Source organism: Callithrix jacchus, chromosome 9 (assembly GCF_049354715.1).
Source record: "Callithrix jacchus isolate 240 chromosome 9, calJac240_pri, whole genome shotgun sequence".
In the NCBI taxonomy this organism is placed as follows: Eukaryota; Metazoa; Chordata; class Mammalia; order Primates; family Cebidae; genus Callithrix; species Callithrix jacchus.
The window spans coordinates 52,777,804-52,797,707 of NC_133510.1; the positions used below are offsets into that span (position 1 = coordinate 52,777,804).

Below are 19,904 nucleotides of genomic sequence, written 5' to 3' on the forward strand. Positions count from 1 at the left end.
CAAGGATGACAGATCAGCAGCCTGGAGGGTTGAAGAGAATGAAGATTTAGAATAGCAAATGGGAGGAATGAGTGAGGAAACCAACTAGAAGCCTGTAAAAGCATGTTCAAGCAGAGTGGAAGCTTGAAGTTTATAGCAGCATCAACTTGCACAGTGGAGTATGTTTGGTTTTGTTTTTTTCAGAAGACCTCAGCTGCCAATAATAAGAGCAGAGAAAATAAATGATTAGATTGAGCCAGAGATTGAGGATTCCAGAGAAGATTCAACAGAAGAACTAGTCAGGGAAGTTCAAAATGTTTCTGCCTGAGCAGATGAATAATTATGATAGTAACATCATAATTATTATGGTAATATTTATCAAATGCTTGCTCTGTGGCCTATCACTTTCTAAACGTGATGTGTGCATCAAATTGTTTAATTCTTATAATAGCAATGGCAGAGGTTACTATGATTATGTCCTCAGAAAATTGAGGCACACATAGTTGATGATAGTCTGGGATTTTAACCCACGCAGTCTGGCTTCAAAGGTCACACTCCCAGCCCTACAATACACTGCTGTATCGAAAGAACCTAAGTGAGTGAGATGGGAATCAATAATAGATCAGTCTGATAACTGAGAGAAAAGGGAAGACTTAAGGAACTAGAGATCTTCAAGAAGAAAAAGGAATAGTGACAGAAAGGAATGAGAGAGCTGATGTCTAGGAGATTAAGGCCAAAGTGCTGTCTAAGAGTTTAGAATTTCAGAAAAGATCAGGCAAGACGTAGGGTAGTGATTTGCAGAAGTAGAGTGGAGGTAAAGATCCTCAACCAGGAGAGATCTGAGAATTGGGAAGACAGTGTAATGGAACGACCAGCCATGCGGGGAAATCTCACAGAAAGATGGCAGGCCTTAGAATTAGGAGGGGAGTGTGAACTAGCTGCACTGCATATGCCAAGCAAAATTCTGCAGAAGGAGCTTCACTGTAGCTGCTTTCTGTCATGTCTGGGTGGTTTGGCTCACTTCATTCAGGTCTTTGCTCAAATGTCACTTGCTCAGAGAAGCCTTCCCTGACGAACTATCACTTTCTATTCTCTTTCCCAGACTTATGGTTCTTCTTAACCCTTCTCTCACTCTGAGATTACACTGCATATTTATTTTTATTTATTTTCTCTCTCCTCCAGTGGAAAAACCTATGAAATCAAGGACTTTGTGGGTTTTGTTTATGAATGTTTACCTAGCACCCAGCGTACTGCTTGGAATACAGGAAGCTCTCATTCAGTCAATACTTGCTGAATGAGGCTGGGTGCAGTGGTTCACGCATGTAATCCCAGCACTTTGGGAGACCAAGGTGGGCAGATCACTTGAGGTCTGGAGTTCCAGACCAGCCTGGCCAACATGGTAAAATCCCGTCTCTACTAAAAATACAAAAATTATCCTGGTGTAGTGGTGCATGCCTGCAATCCTAACTATTGGGGAGACTGAGGCAGGAGAATCGCTTGAACCCGGGAAGCTGAGGTTGCAGTGAGTCAAGACCATGCCACTATACTCCAGCCTGAGGGACAGAGCAAGACACCATCTTAAAAAAAAAAAAATACTCTGTGAATGAGTGGATGGAGAGCAGTAGGCTCTCCTGAGAAAGTGGGATCAGAACTTCAAATTGCATTAGGAGCTGAGATCACCCTCACTGTTTCTCTGGGGTTCCTGGTCTTTCAGTGCTGCTTATTTCTGCATATCTGCTCCATTTGTCCCTGTAGACAAGTTTTCTCAGACTTTGTATTGTATGTAATTTTCCCATCTTTGCTGAAGTGCCCAGCCAGTTCTAATTTATCATTCCCAAGAGAAAGAATCTAATTGGCCCAGCTTAGGTTTAGTATCCTACCCTTCTAGTCAGCTGTGACCAAGCAAGAATCAGGTAGGATTTTTCAAGGATGGGTCAGATGATGGTGAAGATACGATTTTCAAAGAAGGCTGTCCAGCACACCCAGAATGTACAATAACTACAATAACACAACATTAGTGGTTAATTATTTTTAACTACAACAATATTAGTGGTGAAATGCCTCTTATAATCCAACAGCTTTATTCATTATAAGTGGGGAAACTGAGGCTCAGTTGAGGAAACCCAAGGTCATTCAGCAGGGTGAATGGTAGACCTAAGTCTATTGACTTGGAGTCTCCGTTTCCCATATCACATTGCATTGCCTCTTTAAAGAGATGTTACCAGCATGAAGCAATTGGAGCGAGTGTTCTGAACCTCTGCCCTACTGACATTCTTTGTTGCAGGAAGGTGGTTTGTTGAACACTGTGTGCACTGTAGAACATTCAGCAGCACCACTCACTATATTTCAGTTGGACATTACCAGCACAATTTGGTCTACTTCATAAGCAGTATCTAAGTATTTACTTGTAACTATATCTGTATATTTCAATATTTGTTGATTGAATAGTTTAATACCTTAGATTTAAGCTCCTAAAAAAATGGGAACTGTGTCTATTAAACCCACTTTGTTCACTACCCAGCTTACTTGATAAGGGGCAGGAAAAGGAAGTGTAAGTTCATCTCCCCTTGCCCTTCATTGTTCCAGAAAGTAACCCACTTCAAAGAGATGGAAATAATATAGAATAGAGCCAGAAAAGCTATGTTCTCATCTTGTCCTTCCTTCCTCCCTAGCTCATGATAGACATCACTAGGTGACACCAGTATTCTCCTGCTGAGCCCAGATACAGCATCATAGTCCTCAATAAAATACTCGTTAGTCATTACTAACCTACTAGTATCTATTGGAAACTATTGGATTCAGAAAAATCCTTTCTAGCCAGTCGAGAACTTGGGACATTAGTGGGGAATATCTGGATGTGAGCTGTTTCAAGACTGCTCAGTACTTTGGGTCTACTCCTAATTGTCTGGATGTAAGCCATCCATTTCCAACATTTTGCCTCAGAAATATTTTACAACCAGGTATTAATTCCCAAACCCTTGGACCTCAGAGACAAATTATCTCTATTTCAAAAATATTTTGAGTGACATGCAGTGGTTAAAAACCTTGACTCATTTTTTCCCAAATCTCTCTCCCCTTAGCCCAGGCTGGAGTGCAGTGGCACCATCTCAGTTCACTGCAACCTCCATCTCCTGGGTTCAAGCAATTTTCATGCCTCAGCCTCCTGAGTAGCTGGGATTATTAGGTGTGTGCCACAAAGCCTGACTAAGTATTTTTGTATTTTTAGTATAGACAGGGTTTTATCATGTTGGCCAGGCTAGTCTCAAACTCCTGAGCTCAGGCAATCTGCCCACCTTGGCCTCCCAGAGTGCTAGGATTACAGGTGTGAGCCACTGTGCCCTGGCCCCAAATCTGGCTCTTTAATTATAGGTACTACACTGCACTGCACAAATGTCATAGTAACTTTAATGGAATTATTTTAAGTTAAAAGTGTTCATAACCCATCAGGCTAATAAATTTGTTTAAATTTTTGTATTTCTTACCAAAATCCTTTACCATACATATTATTTTATAAAGCTGTAATCTTAACATATGCATAATTTACATTTTACCTTGTTCGATACTATCTTTTAAACACTGATCTCCTACTAATACCATGGAAAATACCTGAAGTTTCTACTTTACCTCTGAAGTTATTTCGTTGGGAAAAAATACATCTTTGTTCTGGAAAGAAGTCTCAGTGAAAATCCTATCAAATGATGTTTGCCATCATTATGGACCCCCCACCCCCGTGCCTTTCTCTGCATTAGTGGGAGTTAAGCATTCACGTTCCTCACAGAGTGTCCGCATTGATGAATTATGATGTGGTGGTTATCTTACTGTGCCAACAATGAATGCTTCAGGCAGAAAAACAGACTGCTGGGAAAGCCGGAGACCTTTGTTTACCCAAATGTGTTTTTAATTATAGTATTAACAGAGATAAAACAAAATCGGGGAAGTACAAAATAATTACATGTGAGTCTAACAAACTTCCTCTAAATCTGCTGCTTTTCCAAATATTGGATCTTTTCCTCTTTCCTAGTGTTTCTTTAAGAAACCCCAAATTAAATACTTCTTTGCTTTAACAGCCAAATAATTATATAAAGAAAAAATAACAAATATAAATCATGTTGGCATTTAAAGATTAAAATGAAGCCACAGCTTGAGCAAAGAGATTTATTAGTTGATATTTGTTCATCATTATGAATATTTCAAACCTCATGTAGTCAGAAGTGATTCATTACTGTTTTCCAGGAAGTGATAATATCTCCTGCAGTGTCATTAACAATGTTAATCTTGGTCAAGGTTCCCTGGATTAAAAATTTATAAAAGCAAAATATTGCTGTAGTAACTATTCTGGAACAGCATTTTCTGGCCCTTGTGTTTCAAAGACCTCATTTATACAAGCATAGCATCATGGGCAAGATGTTATAAGCATCTACAGATACACATATACAAACACGTAGTATGCTCCCTTTCTCTTTCACAGAGAACATTTTCTTAAAACAGGAAATATTAAATGGGTAGGACAGGCACAGTGGCTCCACCTGTAATCACAGCCTTTTAGGAGGCTGAGGTGGATAGATCACTTGAGCCCAGGAGTTTGAGAGCAGTCTGGGCAACATGGCGGAAATCTTGTCTGTATAAAAAAATACAAAAATTAGTTGGGTGTGGTGGTGGGTGCTTATAGTTCTAGCTACTTGGGAGGCTGAGGCAGGAGGATCACCTGAGCCTGCAGAGGTCAAGGCTGCAGTGAACTGTGATTGTGCCACTGTACTCCAGCCTGGGTGACAGAGTGAGACCCTGACCGCCTTCCCCCCGCCAAAAAAAGAAATAAAATAGTAAATGGTCACTTGTTCGTGAAATGAGTTCTACAAATAGTGATGCTTCACGTGCATTTCCTTAGGGGCCATTTGTGTGTTTATCTAAGTAATCAAATCATTTATTTCTGCTATGGCTGTAAACGCTCATGTGGAAGCTTTCTGCTTGCTTTCATCCCACTTCCTCTACTGAATCAATGTGTTCATCAGGGATCTTTGAGTTGCCAACAAGAAAAATGCACTCCACCTAGTTTAATCAGAGAAGAGGCATTCACTGGAAGTGCAACCTGTGTTTCACAGCCAGGAGTCTCTAGAACCTGACTTCAATGGCTGTCAAGACGAGGCACAGGCTTTCTCCTCATAAACGCTTGCTTCTTTCTTCCCTCTCTCTGCTGACTGGCTGCTGGTGCATATGGGCAAAACCTGGCCACTTCCAAAGGCCCTCTCTGTCCCCAGTCTGCATGCTAACTCCAAATTCTTAAACTGTCACTTTGAGGGTGGAAGGAAGGTGTCAATTAGCCTTTTGTTGTTAGAGTGTGGTATGGGGAGGACTCAGGAAAGGCATGAATTGGAAAAATATTTTCTAAGTAAATATTTCTGACATTTGCAGCTCCTGAAGTCAGGAAGTAAAGCACACCTAAGTGGTTTTTTACCTACTTCATTTCTCTTTTTCAAAGTAGCCAGTCTCTTGGAAATCTACTGTGGGAAATAATTTTCTCTATCTCAAGTCCTATTGAGAAATTTAAAGGGTACAAATTCTTAGTGAATAAATAAACAAATAAATATATGTGAATTCACTTCCTGGCACACGAGAGAGACAACCCCAAAGTCAAAAGTAGATTTTTGTTTTTTGAGACAGAGTCTTGCTCTGTTGCCCAGGCTGGAGTGCAGTGGTACAATCTCAGCTGACCACAACCTCCATCTCCTGGGTTCAAGCGATTCTCCTGCTTCAGCCTTCCAAGCAGGTGGGACTAAAGGTGCACACCACCACACCTGGCTAATTTTTGTATTTTTAGTAGAGACAAGGTTTCACTATATTGGCTTGGCTAGTTTCAAACTCCTGACCTCGTGATTTGCCCACCTCAACCTCCCATAGTACTAGGATTACAGGCATGAGCCACCGCGCCTGGCCCAAAGGTATTAACTCAGTCCATGACACTCACTTTGTCGAGAGAGGAAGTAGGAAAGGCAGCTGATTCCCTCACTCCCCTCTGAAGTAAATAAAAACCAGAGCGAAGGAGGGAGGCCAGAGAAGGAAGACCCAGTTGCGGCATTGAGGCTGAGAGAGCCAGCTTGGGGATCCTTTTTATAGGTGGCTTTCTAAAGTGGCAGGCCCAGGGAAATCAAATTTCTGTTGTGTGCTCCAGTTTATCACTGTATGGCGAACCTTCTGAGTTGAAAACTTATCTGGTCTGGTGAAACGTTTAATGCCTGAATTTCTCCTGGGAAAGGACAAGAGGTCAAGAAGAGCAATTCAAGGCCAAACAAAAAAGAGTCCTCTCTCGATTCCATGAGTCTAATCCTAACCATCACCTCCACTTTGCACAGACTCAAATGTGTTAAATATGTGACTGGTAAATTAAACTAAGGGCCTGAGGGCCTAATGGTTCTGCAGTGGTTGTTTGTGTGCCGGCTGGGCACCTGCCTGGAGTCAAGCTGATCAAGCAGGCCTGTGGCTGGCTCACCCATCCCACATTCCTGTCTTTATGCTGTTTCCATTATTCCTGAAACCTCTCCCCACTTCTTTCCAAAACCTTCAAAAGGCATTATGGTCGTTCAACTTAGTATGAATAGATGCTATGCTATCTCTTCAATGGATATTTCCATTTTAACCTTATCTTTAATTGAAGGTCTTTCTGACTGTTAAAGGAATTTTAAGAAGAGTATATTTAAGAGCTTGTAGTGATTTCTTGCTTTCTGGGACATTAATTAGGTCTGGGTACAGTTAGTTTAGCTCTGTCCTGGGTTGAGATTCAGCCAGTGCACACTGATTCTCTCTCTCTTGCTTCAATGTTAGCTTATTTCTTTACTGCCTGCTCAGTATCTGAGCCCACTTTCACTCTCTTCCAGTGCCCCCATCCTCTCTGGGATTTCTAAAAGTTCCCCATTATACAGAAACTAAAGGACCATTTAATGTAGTTGGGATCTCCTGGGTCCCTGTGTTCCAGCTCTGTGGTCAGCATCTAGTCTGGTTATTTTAGTGTGATTGATTGATAAGCAATACTGTTCTGGCTGTGAAATATTTTGAATGTCACTCCTGATTCTACCTCTTAAATTGCACTTTTCACTATTTACATTACAAATTAAGGCACCTCTCCACCCACTCTCACTGCCCAATTAACAACCATCACACCAAACCGACATCTCTCCTGAAATCTATTTTCCCAGATACCTTCAAACAATAAATGGGGGTGGGGTGGGGGAGAAGAATTACTGAATAGTACACTCTTGGAAAATACGGCTGGGGTGGAAAGAATAAAATAGGACCTAAGGTTCTTAAACTTTACTATGCCTGAGCATCACCTTAGAGATTCTGATGCATAGATTGAAATGATTCAGGAACCATTATTTGTAACTCGTATTCAGGTAAATTTGATGTAGGTGATGTGTGCATCACATTTGAGAAATACTGAACTCAACTGTTGCTGTGAATTGTACACAGTTGCCAATGGATAGGGCATTTATTGAACACTAGGAGCTTAATTTACCAGGATTTTAAAGGCATTCATCTTATTTCAGTTCCTACTGTTTTAGCTATAGATGATTATGATGGAAGTATTCCCAATGCATTTTTATTGATGGGTGCTCCATCCTCAGGTTCTGTTAACACACTCTTTTTTGTTTTGAAATTACAGAGTCTGTCATCCCAAGTAGTGGAACATTTCATGTAAAGCTCCCTAAGAAGCACAATGTGGAACTTGGAATAACCATAAGTTGTAAGTAGAAGTTATTTCTTTCAAATAATTTTTAAAGACATTAGAAAACTGTGTTGTTAACTGTTTTGCAGGTGTGACAACTGTTTTACATGTCTTTGCCGAGTTTTTATGTCATGATACAGAAATGTGGAGTTAGTCATACCTCCAGCACAAACTGGCTGTATGAGTGGGCAGGTTACTCAGACGCTTTCCAGTCTTATATTTCTTCATATGTAAAATTGTAAAATGAAAATAAGGATAGCTAGCAAATATAGGATTGTTTTAATCGTTGAATAAAATTATGTAATTTTTATAATTAAAATTATGTAGTTTTTTATATACCTAGTACAGTGCCTGGCAAGTGATGAGTCAGTACTCAATAAACGTGTATATCACAGCCCAGATGAATAATTAGATGAGAGATAGATGCACTTAAATTCCCTACATTTAATATTGTGAATTATTACTATATTGTATATATTATTCGTTTATTGTATTGTATTACTTAATTCACAATGTATTGTGAATTAAGCTTTTACAATAATCTATTTAACAAAAATTACATTTATTTACTTTTAAGACTGTCTTCCTATATATCCACTATGCATCTATAATCCTTTTCACAAGACTAAAACAATATCTCTTACTTTAAGTAAATCCTTGAATTCCTCCATGGTGCACAGTACCTGGAAAACTGAACCAGAAGGAAAAGTGGACCATATAAATGTACTTATTTTTCTCCTTTCCTCAGGCTCTAGTTTTATAACTGCTTTTTTAAAAACAACTTTTAAAATGTTAGCTCCAATGGACTTTTCTAGAATGGAAATTGAGGGTTTTTTGAGGCTTTTAATATCCATAGTCTAAGTGCATCCATAAATGTCCCAAGAAAATGAAGCAAATGATGAATGCTTAAAGACCAAAGGAGATATAGAGGTAGTGACTGTGACCAAGAGCTGGTTTTTTCAAGAAAGAGTGATGAGGTCACATAAAAGTGCCCCACTGCACTCTGTCAGATAGCAATGCTGTCAGTGGTTCAGGCAAAAAGTAAATAAAAGTTCTCAGTTGGGCAGTATGAAATGCTGCTCTCTGATTCAACATGGATGATATAAATTTAATACTGAAAAATGAAATTTTATTTATAACCAATAAGCCACACATATCTACTGTAACACTAAAAAGAATGGTACTGCAATTCAGAATAAATATTAAGAGCAAGAAGCTATATGTATAAGAGAGAGCCTAGATTCTCCCAAACCCTAATGTGACCTAGCAAGAGAAAAGTAGAAAGATGGATTGGGATTTTATAGACTTCAGCACTATCCTAAGTGTTCCTAAAGTCATTTATTTTTTTAATTAGTTTGCTTAGCCTCTCAGCTCGTTCACTATGCAGCAAAGATGGTATGTCACTATAGTGTCAACAGCTACAGCTACTAAAATTAAGAAAGCATATCAGGATTTACTATTCCAAACATATTTAGGGCTCAAGATGGCTTCTTCATGCAAACCCTCATGCAACTTTAAGGCTATTCTATTTAATTTTATTTATTTCAATCCATTCATTTATCATGTCAGAACTGGCTGTGGAAGTGGTGTGTCGTGGAGTTGTGCAGTATATAACCTGCTTCTGTACACAGAGACCCTGCCCCAACTTCCATTCTTTCATTCTTCTGCCTTCCCTCAACAAATGCATCCTAAGTGTCCACCATGCACTAAGCCCTATGCTAAATTTTAAGAATATACACCCTGTCCTTCTAGATGCTTCCTGCTGGTTGGTATTCTGAAGTCATCTATTCCTCAGAAGCTTCTATCACCACTGCCATACAGTTACTTTACTCTTAGATTTTAAGTAGGAAAATTGCCTTTAAATTTGTTTTATACAATAGGTGTATTCTTAATTACAAATTGATATAAATAAAAAATATAATTTAGCCCAGAAAGTATCCATCTAAAAATATCCTGTGGTATATTTCTTATTTTAAAAAGTAGACATTTATATGCTAATTTGTTTGAGATATAGTCTTTTACCCAAACTACAAAATATTTGTTTTATTCACATGAAGAATCATTTAATATTATGCTTTATGATGGTGTTTTGTTTCACATGAGTGTTTTACTTCTAAAATGGGTTTTAATAGCAATAATGGCAAAAATCTGAAAACCGCCATAAAGATGGCTTGAGTTTTAGCCAGCCACAAGCAAACGAATTCATGGAAGCCGAAAGTGTTATGCTGTTCTCAGATGGAGAAATGATACATGAGCTTGTCAAACATGCTTGTCAGTTCTTCTAGAGCTACAGCTCCATTTACACAACTAATCATCACTACCATGCTGAGTTTTTTGTCTCCTCATGGAAAATACTCTTATTTTACCAGATGAGAACGCCGGCTTTGCTTTTTAGAAAAATTTAAAAAAAGGCCCTTGAGGTTTTATTGCAGCAGTTTGTATCTGTTTTGTACCAGGCATGGCACTATGCAATTTTGTGTGTTTTCTTATTTAATCCACAAAGTGGCTCTGTGACATCTATCCCCACTTTACAAAGAGGAAAGAACAACTCAGCTGGGTAACCTGCCCAAAGACCAAGGGCTAACGAAAGGTGAAGCAGGGATCGAAACCCATTGTCTCTGACTAGCACTGGCTTCATTGTCACCACACCGCTCATCCCTGTCACCATCTGATTGATGAAACTCCCTATATCCTATATCAGAAAAGCAAAAGGCAGTATTTTGTGAGTACACTGAATTCATTGGCTTTCCTTTTTAGTTCTGACTGAATTGTTTGCAGAAACAAAGGCTTGCTTTATTTTCTTATAAAATCATAAAACAGCCTTTGTAATGACAAGCACAACAAATCTGTCATTTTTCCCTAAGTCTGAAGTGTATTTAGTAGAGAATGGTTCCTGTTATTTTGCCAACTTTGCAGTAAAAAGCTCTACTCACTGATCCATTTCAAATCAAGTAACTTGTTTTACTTACTGTGTATGATGTCTATGGTTGCAATTAAAGTAAAGCTGAATGATTAAGAGTTTGTATGTGTATGTGTGTATATATGTGTATATGTGATTATGAGTGGTTTTAAAATTTCTGAGGTCAAAATGTTACCAAACCAAACTTCGGTCTCCTTGCCCAGCATACAGAAAAAGCCAAACACTGATACTAGAATTTTCAGCAAGAGAAAGTGAAGCATTTGTTGCAGGGCACCAAGCAAGGAGAACTGGGCAAGTAATGTTTAAGACTCAAACTCCCTGATGGCCTAGGTGGGTTTTAAAAGTAGGAAGCAGAGGTTATAGGCAAAACCATAACAATACATGGAGGCTTTACATTGTTTGGCCCAAAAAGAGAAGTATCTCAGAGTGGGGGTTCACAGGTCATGGGTGGATTCAGAAATTTTTTATTTTGCAGTTGGTTGAAGAAGCAGGGCTTTGTCTAAAAACTTAGGGTCAGCAAAAAAGAATGATGAAGTGTGGCCTTTAGGCGTGACTCTTTTCAGGGCCCTCAGGAAGAAATTTAGACAAAAATTAATAGAGTTCAGTTCTTATTTCTCCCTTATCTGCATGAGATCTCCATAATGGTGGTCAGCATTTTCCATCTGGTGTGGGTCCAGGTTTCTGAAAAACAACTTAAGAATATATGTTAAAATATTATCTTTTAGTTTCTATGGGGAACCAAAATACTTTGTGATTCTGACTTGATTGGGAGACTATTGTTTAAGTTCTCAGTATTGTATCTTCTTGCTTATAGGATTGCTCATTTACTTTTCAAGCCTACCTAGGTGCCTGAAATTTCCCTTGAAAGGATGACAAATTTTAAAAAATTTTTATGTTTGGGAGGGGGTGCCCAGCAGGCCCCTAAAAGGGATCCCTGGTCTGCTTCAAACAGACAGTAGCTGGAACACATGCTTTTACTTCTTCTCCCACCCTACACTCCACTTTAAATAAAAATGTAAGATTTTTCAAAAGGCAAAAACTCATAAGGACAAAAATAAAAGTAAAATAGAAAACAGCAACCAAATTTGGCAAAGAAGATGAAGAAAGATTAACTAAAGAAGCAGAGGAGAAGCTGATAACGAGCCTGATTTCTATCCTGTACTCCAAAGAGGCTCAGGGACCAGAAACTTCTAGAAGTACATTTGATGGAAAATCCTAAGGCAGGAGGATTGGTTGAAAGCCTGTTAAGAATGGCCTTAGTCTTTGGAAGCCTTCCCCAACTCCAAGTACCCCTCTCCTATCCTGGCAGAAGCCCAGAGTTTTATTCTCTGGAAAGCATGCAATAGAGAGTTCTTTGGACTGAGAGCACACAGCTGAATGCAGCAGTACCGCTTTAAAAATGGAAATTAGGTGTTTGTGCATACTGAATATTAAGACTGAGAGCCTTCTTCCCCCAGGAAGCTTAAAGAAACCAGGTAGTCAGGCTTAATAACCTTCAAATAGGAGGAAAAATCAGGACCATCTGACCCAATAAAACAGCCAGGCCTAAACTTACAGTTAAGACTATATAGTCCACAAGCCCCACTTGGGTACACCAAGCTTTTGAACAGCTTTTTAGGGCCACACTCTTTAATATAAATGGACAACTAAGAGAAAAATGGACACTTGAGAAAGAATCTAATATGCGAGGCTGTCACCAGACACAGAGGGAAGTCAGAGAAATAGCACATGTAGAAAGAAGAAAAGCCAAAGAGAAACCTATCATTGACATCATTAGCAACAAATATATTGCATTCATGAGGTGAGCAGGACATGAGTGAAAATGACATTCAGAGGGGAAAAAAAGAGGCCTTGAAAATTAAGAGTATGGGAGAAATGAAAAAATCTTTAGTACAAATATTGGAAAATAAGGAAAATGTCCAGAAATTAGAACTAAACACATAAATGAAGAATCTAGAATTGATGAGAAAATTATACAGGTTGAGTCCAAATGACACAACACCAAGTAGTAGGGATTACAGAAAGAGAGAGGAAAGAAATATATCAAATAAATAAATATATAAATTCCTAGAAATTATGGATTTATTTCCAAAATGATGGGTCCATGCTATGGATGGAAATAACCTGCAGCAAAGTTTATCATCAAGAGTTCTGAGAACATTGGACAAAGAAGTAATTTTGTAGGGTTCCAGTGCTGGAAGAGCAGGGCATGGTGGGGTGTCATACAATGTATTAGAATAATACAAACAATAATCAAATAATCAGAGTAGCATCAGGCTTTTCAACCACAACTCTGGAAGCCAGAAAGCAATGGAAAAGTGCCTTTTATTTTCTAAAAGAAGGATTGCCAGCCTAGAATTCTTTACTCAGCAAAGTAATCAATCAAATATGAAAGTAGAAAATGACATTTTCAGCTATTCAAGGTTTCAATAAACTCTTCTCCCTTGCACTCTTCTCTAGAAGCTACTAGAGAATGTGCACCACCAACAGTGAGAGAAAATAAAGGTAGAAACAGGGAGAGTTGCATTCAGGATACAAGGGCTCTAAGGATGTAAGAGAGAAGAGAAGAGAATCTTGGGTTTCCAGAGTGTGTGGGAAAGAAGTTCCCAAGATCTGTGTAGCAACCCTAGAAAGCAACCAGTCCAGACAGGTGAGCAAGCCCTGATGGAATTCCTGATAAGATTTGGTACATTGAGAGAAGATTCATATATCCTGGGAAATATGATGAGTTGAATTAATAATAAACACAAGAAAACCAAACAAAAACATCAAAACAACAGATAACTAAAGGAAATACATGTTCTGCAGAAAAGGAAAGAAATCATGGAATGCTATATAACTTATCTTTGGATACTGTTGACATAGTCATGCTAAAATAAATATCAAATGTTGATTAGTAAATACCAAAAATTATGACAAAATGGAACTGAGAAAATGGAGGGACAAGAAGGGTATATGAGTTATATGAATATGTTAGTGGTCTAGAGGTGGGAGAAACTAACTCTTCATCTTTCATAATAGAAAGTAAATAGAAAATGACAAACACCAAAAAATAATTTGGTAGTAATAGTCCTAGGTTATTTAGCAATATGGAAACAGCCAAAAAATTGAAATCAGTTGCATCTGGGGAAGCAAGAAATTGAAGACAGCTCTTTCAGAATCTTGACTCTAAATTGTATGCATGTATGTTTTTGGTACAAAGAAAATAAACTTTAAAAACTAATATAGTAAGTTGTTTTGTTTGTGAGTACCAAGAACGTTTATCTATAGACAGCATGAAAAAATCTCAATATTGCAATGTTATTAAATCATAGTTTCATTTCTTCTTAACCACACTCTTGAAGAATTCAGTGTCCTTCCCCATCCCCATAGGATGTGTTTTCATGGACTTCTGATTTGGAATCCCTTCACGGAAGAGAGAAAACTATTTCATGCCTAATAACCTCAGGAGATTTAACCAGCCCTGCCTCTCCCTTTTATTAAACTTCTCTGGGGTTTTATAGCCAGTGACCAGAGCAGAGGTGCCTGTCTCATGGTTGGTGTTCAGTAAATATGTGCTAAATAAATGAATAGTTCTGTAGAGAACTCCAATCAAATTCCAAGCACTGAGTAAATGCTAGTGTATTCTCATTCTCAAAGGGTCACTAACTCAGAAGCCTTCATGGGTGAGGCAAGTCAGTGAGTAAGATCAACCCAATGAGGACAGAGACAGATGGGAAATCAAAGGCTCCATCTAAAGGACATAGTGGAAAACTTAGTCCGTGGTTGTTAAACAATAATAACAACAACAAACATTTATGTAATTCATCATATGTGCGCTGGTTCAATATCTTTGCATATAATAGCTCACATAATTCTCCCAACAAAAACTATATGGTAAGCACTGTTATTCATCAACACCATTTCGCAGATGAGGAAACGAAGGCACCTAATGACTGTGCGCTCAAGCACATATAGCTAGTAAGTGGCAGCACCAGGATTTTGTACCCAACCATTCTAGCCACCAAGTCCAGGCTCTTAATCATGACACCATATTGCTCATCTATTTTTTTAAAAGAAGCCATATATCTATATAGATATATGTTACTAGATATACACTTACTAATTTATAAGTGTTGGCAACTAAAATTTTTAAAGCACTATAAGCCAAGCAAAGCATGCTTGGTTTGTGACTTCTTTCCAGGTAGTAGAAAATTAAAACATGGGGCTAGGATACACAAACCATGACTGGGCTCCCAGACCATGCATGGCCACATTTAACATGCATGGTGGTGATGGGCAGGATCTCATACAGATCTGGATGACACACTTCTGGATTCAACCTCATCACCCCAGTGGACATCCACCCTGTAGACTCCATTAAAGTAGAAAGAGAAGAATCTAGTGAATGTGAAAATGGCCACATGTCTGTAGATCATGAGAAGTTTGAAACTCCTCTGCAAGCTGTGTGGGTCTGATCAAAAGCTTATAGTGCTATATTCCTCTCTTTCAAGGATGACAGAGATAGGTCTGATGTATTTTGTTGCCTCTATTATTGTTTGGTTATACAGACCATTTCAGTGGAACATGGATTTTTTTTTAAAGCCAAAGGAAACACTGAGTGCTGTGTGATGGTTACTCAGCTTGGCAAAATTCATTGGCAGATCCTAGAAAAGCTATACTTGCTGGTAATAACAAAGTTTTTATTTTTGTGCCCTATGCCCAGAACAATTTGCAGTTTTGAAATATGACATAACTAGAAATCCTAGATGCTTATATGCCTCTAGGGGTATTCTATCAAATCATTGAATGAAGTTTTAAATTATGAGTTAATTATAGTGAAGAGAATGTTTTGCATTCTTTGCTGGAAGCTAAGAATAATGATTGAATGAAGTACCATTAGCATTTGCTACAGACCAATTTAGACAGTGGGTAAGGTATGGATGTATGTTTTCTTTTTCTTTAAATGTTGTGTTAAGATATTAAGCCATCTGTTCTTGTGCATAAACATTTTCCTGGGATTCAGATGGGATTATGGGATATGATATGGCTCTATGATTATTATGGGGTGATCAGACTGTTTATAATAAAATCTTACTTTAGGGGCCTGTTAATGATCTCTAGAAGGAAGTCACTCCAGGCTTCAGGTTGGTAAAACATCTCCTCTCAGAGGCTAACTTTTTCACAAATGTTGGTATGGTTAATTGTAAGGATCAAATTCCTTAATTAAATGTAAACCTCTAAATCAAAATGACTTTTTTATTTATATGGACTATAAGTAGTTTCTAAGGTTAATTCTAAATAGGCTCATTTCTAATTGTAAAATATATTTTCTAAGAAAATTAATAAAGCCCAAAACTGACTGCTGTGGACGATAATATTTTTATCTATAAATTTAATAAGTTACATGTATAGGTTTAGAATATCAGCATATATAAAAACTTAGTGAACTAGTGACAAATTTACTAAAAATATAAGAGAGTCACATTTCAGGAGCTTTCTGAGTATGAATTTGTGAGCAGAATTTAAAGATTTAGAGTCCATCTAGCAAAAAAATTCCTTGTGGGGGGAAAAATGAACTTTATTGATTAATTGATTGATTGAGACAGAGTCTCGCTCCATTGCCCAGGCTAGAGTGCAGTGGTGCCTCAGCTCACTGCAGCCTCTGCCTCCTGGGTCAAAGTGATTCTCCTGCCTCAGCCTCCCAAGTAGCTGAGACTACAGGCATGCGCTACCATGCCTGGCTAATTTTTGCATTTTTAATAGAGATGGTGTTCCACCATGTTGGCCAGGCTGGTGTTGAACTTCGACCCCAGGTGATCTGGCCACCTCAGCCTCCCACTATGCTGGGATTACAGGCATGAGCCACTGTGCCTGGCCAAAAAAAGAGAAGAACTTTAAATCAGTGATTCTTATTCACTTTACCACTGTACACTGGAGTAATATGGCATATTCCCATCAACAGTGGTGTCTATTCACTACTGGAAGGAAAGAGAGGAAGGGGTGACTAAGGGGAGCCCCGGTTGATTTAAATACTCTCCAACTGAGGTACCGACCCTTCAGGTCCTCTCTGGAGAATTGCTTATTAAAATAGATTTAAATCTAATGGCCACTTCTCCAATTGCTTTCTCTAATTACAAATTTAAAGTGGCATTGCTTTAGTTTTTATGTTTGTAAATATTTTAGCACAAACATTTGTATAGCCATAATGTGCATACTTGCAAATTCATTTGCTGACCATCTTTGTTTTGCCTACAAATGTTACTTGCATTAAGTTATTATAAAAACAGGGGAAATGTACAACAGGGGATGAATAATGGATATAAAGATGTGATTATTCTGTCTTCATTTATTACAGCACCATCCAGTAGAAAACCAGGAGACCCCCTCGTCATTTCAGATATCAAGAAAGGGAGTGTGGCACACAGGTAAGGAAAATGGATTTTCTGATTCATTTTAAGCCCTGTCTTAAATTAAGCATACATGACACCTCCATACCCAAAGCGGACCTTTCTAATGGGTCACTGTATTTTCAAAAACTTACAAGCAGTCACTATTAATTGATCACATTTGACATCCCTAGTTGCAATGGCTCCACAGATCTCTTCCTGCATATCAATTTATTTCTGCACAGCTGAAAACATTTCTTAGGATCTTTTATGAGTCTAGCATAGGCTCTCCTTCACTGATCATCTTTCATTCATTTTCTGACCAAAAAAACCAAAAAACAAAAAACAAAAACCTGAAAGTAGCAGCACTTATTAGAGATACCCAAACCGAGGTGATAACTGTGCAAGAGTTTTGCTGTTACCAGAATATCTCCTCTGGACAAGCAAGATTCTTGAGCATCAAAATGTTTGTATCACCTGTTTAGCCCATATACTATCAAAATCAGGAGGTCTTAAATTTTTTTCATAAATAAAAATATTATAAATGATTGAGGATACTGATATAAGACCATTAACTTCCTTTTTATTATCTGAATCAAGACTTTAAAAAATTACAATTTATTATCACAATTATTTTATTAAATAAATACTTTTCTTTTCTTTTCTTTTTGAGACAGAGTGTTGCCTGTGTCACCCAGGCTGGAGTGCAGTGGCACGATCTTGGCTCACTGAAACTTCTGCCTCCTGGGTTCGGGCAATTTTCCTGCCTCAGCCTCCCAAGTAGCTGGGATTACAGGCGTGTACCACCATGCATGGCTAGTTTTTGTATTTTTACTAGAGACAGGGTTTCGCCATGTTGGCCAGGCTGGTCTCAAACTTCTGACCTCAGGTTATTCACCTGCCTCAGCCTCCCAAAGTGCTGGGATTACAGGTGTGAGCCACTGTGCCCAGCCTGAGAAATACTTTAACATTCAAAAAATAGGAAGTAAAACAGGCACAGAAATACAGACATCATGTGTTCTCACTTATTTGTGGTATTTAAAAATCAAAATAATTGAACTCATGGAGATAGAGAGTATAAGGATGGTTAGAGAGGCTAGGAAGGGCAGTGGTGGAGTCATTGTATGAATTTAGGTATGCATGTGCAGGCTCCACAGCCATGACAGAGACATCTAAATACAGTGGATCAAACAAGACAGAAGTTTCTCTCTCATAACAGTTGGGAGATAGGAAGGCAATCCAGGGCTGTGTGAACCATCCCAGCAGCTTGTCAGTTATTACCATTTAAAAAAAAAAATTTGTGGGTATATAGTTGGTATATATATTTATAGATACAAGAGATATTTTGATACAGGCAAGCAATGCATAGTAATTACATCATGGAAAATAGGGTATCCATCCCCTAAGGCTTTTATCCTTTGTGTTACAAACAATCCGATTATACTCGGTTAGTTACTTTTAAGTGTGCAAATTTATTATTGACTATAGTCACTCGGTTGTGCTATCAAATACTAGGTCTTATTCATTCTACTTTTTTTGTACCCATTAACCATCCCTACTTCCCTATCCTGACCCCCCCCAACAATACCCTTCCTAGCCTCTGGTAACCGTCCTTCTACTCTACATCTCCATGAGTTCAATTATTTTGATTTTTAAATATCACAAATAAGTGAGAGCATGTGATATTTGTATTTCTGTGTCTGGTTTATTTCACTGAACATAATGACCTCCAGTTCCATCCATGGTGTTGCAAATGACAGGATCTCATTCTTTTCTATGGCCGAATGGAACTCTGTTGTATATATGTACCACATTTCTTTTATCCATTTATCTTTCAATGGACACTTATGTTGCCTTCAAATCTTGGCTATTGTGAACAGTGCTGCAGTAAACGTAGGAGTGCAGGTATCTCTTCAGTACACTGATTTCCTTTCTTGTGTGTATGTACCCTGCAGTCGGATTGCTGGATCATATGGTAGCTCTATTTTTAGTTATTTGAGGAACTTCCAGCTGTTCTCCATAGCAGTTGTACTAATTTACACTCCCATCAACAGTGTACCAGGGTTCCATTTCCTCCACATTCTCTCCAGCATTTGTTATTGCCTGTCTTTTGGATAAAAAACATTTTAACTGGGGTCAGAATATCTCATTATAGTTTTGATTTGCAGTTCTCTGATGACCACTAATGTTGAGCATCTTTGGGTATGCCTGTTAGCCATTTGTATGTCTTTTGAGAAATGACTATGCAAATATTTTGCCCATTTTTTAATAGGATTACTAGATTTTTTTTTCCTGTAGACTTGTTTGAGCTCCTTATATATTCTGGTGATTAATCCCTTGTCAGATGTGCAGTGTGCAAATATGTTATCCTATTCTGTGAGTTGTCTCTTCACTTTGTTGACTTTTTTCCTTTGCTATGAAAAAAAGCTTTTTAATGTGTTATGATCTCATTTGTCCATGTTGCTTAGGTTGCGTGTACCTGTGGGGTATTACTCAAGGCATATCTGCCCAGACCAACTTCCTGGAGAGTTTCCTCAATTTGTTTTCTTGTGGTAGTGTCATAGTTTGAAGTCTTAGATTTAAGCCGTTAGTCTATTTTCATTTGACATTTATATATGGCTAGAGATAGCTGTCTAGTTTTATTCTTCTGCACATTGATACTCAGTATTTCCAGCACCATTTATTGAAGAGACTCTTTTCCCCAATGTATGATCTAGGCACCTTTGTCAAAAATGAGTTCACTGTAACTATGTGGACTTGTTTCTAGGTTCTCTATTCTCTTCCATTGGTCTATGTGTGTGTTTTTATGCTAGTACCATGCTGTTTGGGTTACTAGAGCTCTGTAGTATAATTTGAAGTTAGAGAATGAGATTCTTCCAGTTTTGTTCTTTTTGCTCAGGATATCATTAGCTATTCCAGG

At 38.2% G+C, this 19,904-nt stretch overlaps 1 protein-coding gene across 24 annotated transcripts in view; it reads left to right on the top strand.

Moving 5' to 3' along the window:
- Positions 1–19,904, top strand: part of GRIP1 (glutamate receptor interacting protein 1) — a 726,295-nt gene that overhangs the window by 632,155 nt on the left and 74,236 nt on the right. For all 24 annotated transcript variants that reach the window (XM_078336115.1, XM_078336116.1, XM_035256174.3 and 21 more), the window contains 2 exons: positions 7,634–7,714; positions 16,954–17,023. In XM_078336115.1, coding sequence (XP_078192241.1) covers positions 7,634–7,714; positions 16,954–17,023 — 151 coding nt within the window. The remainder of the gene's footprint in view (positions 1–7,633; positions 7,715–16,953; positions 17,024–19,904) is intronic.